General features: G+C 53.5%; 1 protein-coding gene across 2 annotated transcripts in view; it reads left to right on the top strand.

Moving 5' to 3' along the window:
• Positions 1-8735, top strand: part of Fbxl18 (F-box and leucine-rich repeat protein 18) — a 36759-nt gene that overhangs the window by 23831 nt on the left and 4193 nt on the right. Inside the window, exon 5 of one of the 2 annotated variants that reach the window (XM_013023555.1) lies at positions 1351-1738. The exons of the other annotated variant lie outside the window; for it this stretch is intronic. Within the exon in view, the coding sequence (XP_012879009.1) occupies positions 1351-1507 (157 nt within the window). The 3' untranslated portion in view covers positions 1508-1738. Of the gene's footprint in view, positions 1-1350; positions 1739-8735 lie in introns of those variants that run through there. 2 annotated transcript variants of the gene reach the window in all.

Below are 8735 nucleotides of genomic sequence, written 5' to 3'. Positions count from 1 at the left end.
TTTTTTTGCTTATGTGGTGCTGAGGAATCGAACCCAGGGCCTCATGCATGCAAGGCAAGCACTCTACCACTGAGCCACCTTCCCAGCTCTTTGGCTCAGATTTCTTTTGCATCTTACCCCTACGTGGACCCCTCCTTCCTTGCCCAAACTGGGTCTCCATGGTAGTGTTTGGGGACATGCCTCAGTGAGCAAGAAACCATAAGGCCTGCATGGTTTCATGAGGCAGAAGTTTTTCCACCCATCCTGACCTTGCTTCTGTGCAGTGGCCACCCCAGCAGGTCCCACTGCTGGCTGACCTAGGAAACCAAGTTAATACATGGCTGCCTTCTGCATTCGCCCACCCGCCAAGCCATGGGTTTGAACCTGGCCCCACCCTGGCTCTTCCCCTACTGCCAGCTTTGCCCCTGTGTTTCAGCCCTTGCCCTGCATGGAGACCCCCAAGGGGACCTTTGTGGCCTCCTTGGGACCTCTTACTTGTGAGCACTTCCTGCCAGGCTCATGGCTGGGCTGGAGAAAGCCCTATGTCCACACCCTGGGGGGGTCTCCTGGTCATCTCCTGATGACTTCTGGAGACCCTGCTTTATGCAACTTCTGAGGTTTAATAGCCTTGCACCCTCAAAGCCAGGGACTGGAGACATGGCCGGGTCTCAGCCCACTGCCTCTCCCCACCACACTGTCAGCTGAGTTCACCCAGGGTGAGCAGGGGTACAGGTGGTTCCATGGGTCAAGATGGGGGTCAGGCTCCTCATGGCACCCCTGTGTGATCTAGACAGGACCACAGAGGAGGGGCTGCTGCCTCCTGCAGCCACAGCGTCTTGGGGCCTGAGATCTCAGAGAGCCGTGTCTGGCTTCCTGGGATATTTTGGTTCTTGTCTCCATCCCCTGCATGGGGCCCTGAGTCTGAGCATGCGTGATTGGTTGTGGAGCTTCCCCCCCAGCAAAGCTGGTCAGGGTGAGGATCTGTTCACCATGAGGCCTGGCCTGGCTTCTCAGGATGGAGCCCAGCATCAGCTGTCAGGGCACCTGTGCCAGCAGGACCCTATCTAGCCACTCCTCCCCACCCCCCTGCCTCCCGGATCTCCTGCCACCGCGTCACATCGTGTTCCTGTGACACTGAGCTCTGGGCCACCCCAGGGCCATGCCCATAGCTCCTGCACAGACCCACTGTTAGGTGCTTCTCTGTGGCAGATACGGGATGGGGGTGACACGCAGGGTCTGCAGCTCCTGATGGCCCCTGGGCCTGGGTGACTCCTGCAGACACGCCTGGGCTTGTGAGGCCTGGTAGGCATGAGCAGCTCCCTGATGCCTCCTGTGGCCAGCCCTGCTCAGGCTTCTCCATCTCGGGTTCAGTTTCCAGGCTGAGAGGCCCGCGTTGAACGTCGTCATCTTCCCCCTGCTGCACGAGGGCCTGGCCGACGTCATCCGCGACGTGCCCATGGTGCACCTGGACGAGGTCACCTTGTTCAAGAGCAGAGTGGCTGAGGAGCCGCCAAACCTGTGGTGGTGACAGGCCCTCCGCCCTGCATTGGCCCTGGGGACATGTCACAGAGGACAGCATCTTCCTGGCATCCTGCAACCCCACCCTGGCCGCCTGATACCCCATTTCCTCTTGTGCTCCCCCACCCATGAAGTCTGGGGGATGACAGATGGGGGGTGGACGGCAGTGTGTCCCCTCCTTGCAGCCTCCATGTCCCTCAGCTCTAGTGACCATGGCCTCCTGCCACGGGGCTCTGGGTTACGATGGCCTGCTGGAGCAGGGGTTGGGGGAGGGTGGGGAAGCTGGGTCAGCCCCATGAGTCGGTGGCTGTGGATTGGAGTGTGCTCTTTTCCATCAAGACACATTTCTGGGAGGGTCTGCAGCCCAGTGGCACAAGGCCCTAAGTTTCATCCCAGCTCTACACACACACACACACACACACACACACACACACACTTTAACTCAGTCCCATCTCTGCCTTGTGCCTCGCTATAGGCCTGTGACTCTACCCCCATCCCCGCTGGGGACTAGAACAGCTGTTTGCCCATGGCTCCCTGGGACAAGGAGAGCTGGATGGCACCTTCCCTGGCCAAACCTAAGGCTCTGGGAGTGTCACACATGGCAGTGAAGGGGTGGGCGAGGGGGGGTTCAGCTCCCCAATGTGTCCCAGCACCACGATGCTGGGGAAGTGTGCACATTAGCATTTGTCAGAATAACCCCAGAGCAGAAGTAGGGGGCTGGGGCAAGGCACCACCGCTGGAGCTGGTGGCCTTAGCGAGGGAATTCCCAGGGGGCCGTGCGCAGGTCCAGTCCACGCAGACTTATACTCTGGTCCCCTTAGCCATGGCTCCCGCATGGGCAGTGTGCACTGTGGAGGCAGGGTCATTGCAGGGGGCCTCGCTCACAGCCAGTACCTCAGGGGCCATAGCAAAAGGGGTGCAACTCTTGGCCTGCTTGCCCCATCCCCCGTGCACTTCTGGTCAGCCCCTCCTGCCCTTCTGCTCCTTCGGTCTGTGTTTCTGTGTTGTCTCCATTGGCTTTTGATCTGAGGCTCTGCTCGTGGGTGCAGATGGCTCACAAGTACAAGGTCCCCCTCTTCTACCCTGGTTTTCTGCCTGCTGAGTCATGATTTTTCTGGGACACAGGATGCCCCCAGCTGCCCCAGCACCAGGGCCTTTGCCACCAGCCAGGGAGATCTGGAGCCCTCACCTCATGGTCCTCTGTGGCCCTCACGCTGCCTTTGGGAGCCACAGCCCTGTCCCATGCTTCCTGCTATTGCCAGCTGCAAGACAGGCATCCCGAGGGCCAGGCCAGGGTTCCCCACAGCTGGAAGATGGTGCACCATATCACCATCGCGATGGCAGGTCATTCTTTTATAGCTTTAAGCTGGTCCCTGAGGTCACTGTGTAAGTTCAGATCACTGGTCCCCAAAGTGAAGGTGTGGCTGGTTGCAGGCAGGGGTGCAGCCCAGGAGGGAGGCAGATGGATGGAAGGTTGCCTGGCAGCCCTGGCCTCTGCCCTTCTTTCCTTTTCAAGTTTATCCAAAGGGTGGATCTGTTGTTTCATTGGGCTCTGCCTGGTCTCCTGGGCTGTGCACCTCCTTAGGGAACAGCATCCCCCCACCCCCCCGCCCCAGTAGATCTTGTATGTGAGTGTTCCCTGCAACCATCCTTGGAATTAGAGTGAGAATTTCTGCTCCTTCCACACCCAAGATGGGATGCACCAGATGTTAATAACGTGCTTATTTTCGCTAAGTGCTATTTTGGCACCGGTGTGAGTTGCAATTTATAATCTGCTGCATTTTGTGCTGGAAATGGAACCCACCTTCATGGTCCCCAGTTGGCAGGACTGGGCTGTTAAAGGGCGAGCCATATGCTGCCTGCCCAGAAAGCCCAGTCATGTCACATGCCTGTGCCTGTGTATCTGAGTGCGTGCACATGCATGGAGCCCCATGCACCAGTGTGCATGCATGCACATGTGTACATGCGTGTGCATGTGCCTGTCTGAATGGGTTATATTTGCATGTGCATGCATGTGTTCAAGTGTGTGTTGGCATCCGTGTCGGTGTCTACATGTGTATGTGTGCACACTGACAACACCAGTGCCTGGGTGTGTGGACACATGCATGTACCCATGTTTGCATCTGTCATTTGTGTGTGTGTGTGTGTATGAGAAACTAGGGAAGCAGGAATGTGTTCCTTTGTAGAGAGGAGTCCTGGGGCCTCCACCCCGCCCTCTGGTCTGGCCACCTCTGGGCTTCTGACCTGCCCCATGAGGGATTCATGGTCCTCAGGCCCCAATCCTGCCATGGGTTGCCGTTCCTCATTTCCATGGTGAGAAGCCTTATTGTCCAGAATGAGGAGTGCATCTCACCTTCAGCAGTGGGGACAGGCCCTGCCCTGCCCATAAGCTGTCCTCAGAGTCCCTGCAGGGGTACGGGCCCATACTAGGCCCAGGTTTAATGAGGATTGTGCCCCACTGGGGGGGGGGGGTTAGCCACAGCTGCCTGTGTCCTCAGTGGCCCTGACCATGATGCTGTGGGTCTCCTACACTGCTCTCACCTGCCTCTGGGGTGCAGGGTTCCGATTGAAACTTCTAGAATCTAGTGGGTGTGATGAACGGACAAGTTTCCACAGGAATGAAGAGCAGCTGTGGGTCCAGCCCACCAATGGCATGTGGCTGACAGGAGTGGCCTGACGCTTGACATCACAGTGTCAGATGCCTGGTCAGGTCCATTCAAGGCTATAGGTTGGAGGAGCAAGGTGTGTATGTGGCATGTGTGTGTATGTGTGTGTATGTATGTGAGAGAGAGAGAATGTATATATGTGTGTGTGTATATATATATATATATATATATATATATATACACACACACACACACACATACGTATATATATGTGAGTGGCACTCAGCCTGCAGCCAGCCATGGCATCCCTCTCTAGCCTCTTTACTGTGACTCACAATGACTCTGCCTAGACCAGCCGGCCCCGGGGTGATGCCATATCTGGTGACCAGGTGCTAACTGACCACCCCTGCCTTTTGAGGCCTGGCCTCCCTGTCCCTGCCCTGTTGCGGGATCGTGTGGGCAGTGGTCCCCTCCCAGTGACCCCCCCCATCCCCAAATTGGATGTCCTCTGACAGCTACATCCTGGGTGGGTATTCTCATGTATATTTGTGGCATGTGGGAAATGTCAAATAAAGGGTGTGATTTAGAAAGCCAGGCAGCTGAGTGGTCCTTCCTGCCTTGACCTTTCCCCTTGGGTCCTCTCCCTGGGCCTAAGATGGGTGGCAGGTGCTTTGCTTGGGGGCTGAGGGCCCAAAATGTGGGGATGGAGGCCTGAGATCCAGACTGTGACCAGATGCCCCCAGGGCAGTGGGGACATCTGTGACAGCTGAGTGAGCTATGGCAAGGTGGGTGGGTGGGAAGAGCCTGGGTGTCAAGGCTGGGCTGGAGGTAAGGGCATGTGGAGGCTGGGCCAGTGGTGCTGGCTGTGCACTGCCCAAGCACTCCATGTGGCTTGGAGACAGTGTGGTCACAGGCTGAAGGCAGATAGGGCTGAGCCAGCTGCCCCTGCCATACCTACATTGAACATGTGGAGCTATATTTTACCGTGTGTGTGTGTGTGTGTGTGTGTGTGTGTGGTGCTGGTCTTGGGATTTGAACTTGGCCTGGGTGCTATCCCTGAGCTATTTTTGCTCTAAGGCTAGCACTCTACTACTTGAGCCACAGCACCACTTCTGGTTAGTTATAGATATATAAAGAGTCTTGTGGACTTTCCTGCCTGGTCTGGCTTCAAACCACAATCCTCGGGGCTGGGAAGGGCTCATGGTAGAGTGCTTGCCTTGCTTGGGTTCAATTCCTCAGCACTACATAAGCAGAAAAAGCTGGAAGTGGTACTGTGGCTTAAGTGGTAGAGCGCTAGCCTTGAGCTGAAGAGCTGAGGGACAGTGCCCAGGCTGAGTTCAGACCCCACGACTGACAAAAACAAACAAAAAAACCCACACTCCTCAAATTTCAGCCTTCTGAGTAGCTAGGGTTACAGGTGTGAGCCACTGGCACTTGGCTATTTTTATATCCTCACCATTTTGGTTGAGTAACTGGGTGGATGCCTGTGTTATGATGTCCTTATTTCAGAGGCACACCACTGACTGTCTTTAGGGATGGGGAAGAGAAGGCAGGTGGAGAAACAGCCATGAAATACACCCAGTGCTGCTTTGTGACCAGATGTCCCAAGGTCACAATGCAAGACAGCATTCCATGACACTCTGGCTGCCTTTGCCTTGGCTCTGGATCCCCAATTGGCAGTGACCCGATAGTTACAATATGGAGTCTTCTAGAAGCATCCTTACTCATGCATCTGGTGGTGGATATTTACGACTGTGACTTTGTCTGTGGCTGGAACACCTCACATTGCTTCTCCATGCAGCGCTCATGTTTCCTTGCAGCATGCATCCTAAGAAAGCCCAGAGGACACACTGTAGCCTTGCGTGTCACCCAGAAGAAGGGCAAGTCCCAGGATTTGCCACATTCATGACAAGAGGGTGACAGCCCACCATCCAGGAGATGTGTTGAGCTCTCATTTCAAAACTGTATGGAGTGTGCGGCAGTGCTGCACCATCTTTGTATGTGTTGTGTGTCGGTCCTGGGGCTTGAACTCAGGGCCTGGGTACTGTCTGTCCCTAAGCTTTTATGCTCAAGGCTAGTACTCTACCATGTGAGCCACAGCTCCACTTCTACCTTTTTGTGGTTAATTGGCGATAAGGATGTCACAGACTGTCCTGCCTGGGCTGGTTTCAAACCCTGATTCTTAGAATCTCAGCCTCCTGAGTAGCTACAATTACAGGCATGAGCCACCAGCACCCAGCTGTATTGGCTTTTGAAATGCCCCAACCATCAGCACTGGCTTTTGTACTCCATGAAGATGTCTTATTGTTGTTGTTCTCTTTTGTTTGTTTGTTTTGTTTTGTTTTTTTGGTCATTTGTGGGGCTTGGACTCTGGGCTTGGGCGTTGTCCTTGTGCTGTTCAGCTCAAGGCAAGCATTCTACCACTTGAGCCACAGCGCCACTTCGGTTTTCTAGTAGTTTAATGGAGATAAGAGTCTCACGGACTTTCCTGCCGGGGCTGGCTTTGAACCAGGATCCTCAGATCTCAGCCTCCTGAATAGCTAGGATTACAGGCATTAACCACTGGTGCCCGGGATTTGTTTGTTTTTTTATTTTATTTATTTATTTATTTATTTATTTTGGGTCCGGTCGTGGGGCCTGAACTCTGGGCCTGGGCGCTGTCCCTCAGCTCTTTAGCTCAAGGCCAGCGCTCTACCACTTGAGCCACAACATCACTTCTGGCTTTTTTCTTTTTGCCTCAGGCATGCAAGGCAAGCGCTCTACTACTGAGCCACCTTCCCAGCCCTTGTTTGTTTTTTTTAATTGAAGTCATCTTTGCTCTGCTCCTGACCCCCAAATACTTGTAGGTGAAACCCTTTTAGAAGAAGGGTCCCTGCTCTGCTGCCCAGATAACCAGCTACTTACTCTTCAGCTCTCAGAAAAACCTTCCGCCAATCCTGAAAAGCCCCACCTGTTTTTCTGTTACTGGGTTTAGGGTTGTGTGTGTTAATTTTCAGAAGTGAAATGAACAGCACTCATTCTGGAAAGGGAAGATAAGGACCAAATCCACTGGAGCAATGTCTGTTGGAAAGAAATCCCTTTTAACTTGTAGGCGGTTTTCCAGCCCTGCGCCTGGTGCTTAGTGAGTTGGCAACTCCACCATGACAGACTTGGATGGAGAAGGCTCCATGGTGGCAGCCTGGCTGGGCCAGAGCCAGCCAGGCACAGTGTCTGGATAGCATTCCACCAGGATGTGGCCTGGACTCCTAGGAAGCCAACTGCTCACTCCCGGTGGATGGAGGCCACTCCGGGCAGCTTCTGAAGAAGCTGCATTTGCTACATTGTGTCTCTGTAGGGACTCCCTCCTACTCTTTTGAGTTTTTTGTGTTTTTTGTTGTTGCTGGTCTGTGGGGCTTGAATTCTGAACCTGGGTGTTGTCCTTGAGCTCTTCAGCTCAAGGTGAGTGCTCTACCACTTGAGCCATAGCATCACTTCCAGTTTTCTGGTGGTTTATTGGAGATAATAGTCTCACAGACTTTTCCTGCTTGGGTTAGCTTTGAACTGTGATCCTCAGATCTCAGCCTCCTGAGTAGCTAGGATTATGTGAGTCACTGGTGCCCAGCTCCCACTCCTTGTTAACAGGATATATTTGGTAGCAAATATTAAGAAAAAAAACCCACAAAACTAGTTCAAAACAGTTCAATAATGAAGGGAATTTAGTATAGTTGGGGGAAAAAAAAGAGCAACAGTAGCGTGGATTTTAGGTAAGGCTTGACCCTTCTAAGGATGAGGTGGGAGCTGCTGGACTATGTTCCTGCCAAATTGAAAGATGGGGCTGGACAAGTTGCTTCTTACATCAGAAATGCCAGTGGCTGGCAAGAAGATTGAGGTGAGGGTGTTCCCTGAGAGTACTCGCCAACAGTACCAAGTACCTGGGAGTACTTTGCACTAGTACTGGACTAGTACCCAACAGTACCTCACACAAGTACCCAGAAGTACTCTGCAGCATTCTCATTAGTACCTGAGAGTACTTTATACAAGTACCCAATAGAACTCTGCACTGCTACTCAGGAATTTACTGCACTTGAGAGTACCACCTCTAAAGGAGGCAGGTAGCCAGGGTTACCTTACGTAAATTCTGGTTCATTTTGCTGCAAGGAAAGCATCCCCCAGAATCACTGCCGGTGTCTCTCCCTGCTCTCCCAGGCCGCCTTCCACACGTGGGCTCCCTGGATTGCAGGATGGAAATCTGGTGGGGTGTTAAGTGAGCACTGTCCTGGAGGACCAAGCGACAGAGTCGGGACACGTCCTCTGAGGACAGCAGCTTCACCAAGCCATGTGCCCCCACATTGGCCCCAGGAAGCAGCTGCTGCTGGAAGGCTGGAGGCCCACCCTGGTGGCTCCCGCCTGTCATCTTAGCTACTTAAGAGACTGAAATCTGGGTATTGTGGTTCACAGCCAGCCTAAGCAGAAAAGTCCATGAGATTCTTATTTCTAGTTAATCACCAAAAAGCCAGAAGTGGAGACCAAGTGGTAGAGCACCCAGCCTTTAGCACAAAAGCTCAGAGATAATGTCTAATCCCTGAGTTCAAGCCCCAGGACTGACACCCTAAAAGAACTTATTTCTACCAAATAAGAAAAATAAAACCAAAC

The sequence above is a fragment of the Dipodomys ordii genome, unplaced genomic scaffold, assembly GCF_000151885.1.
Source record: "Dipodomys ordii isolate 6190 unplaced genomic scaffold, Dord_2.0 Scaffold68, whole genome shotgun sequence".
In the NCBI taxonomy this organism is placed as follows: Eukaryota; Metazoa; Chordata; class Mammalia; order Rodentia; family Heteromyidae; genus Dipodomys; species Dipodomys ordii.
This window is presented reverse-complemented; position numbering and strand designations above follow the sequence as displayed.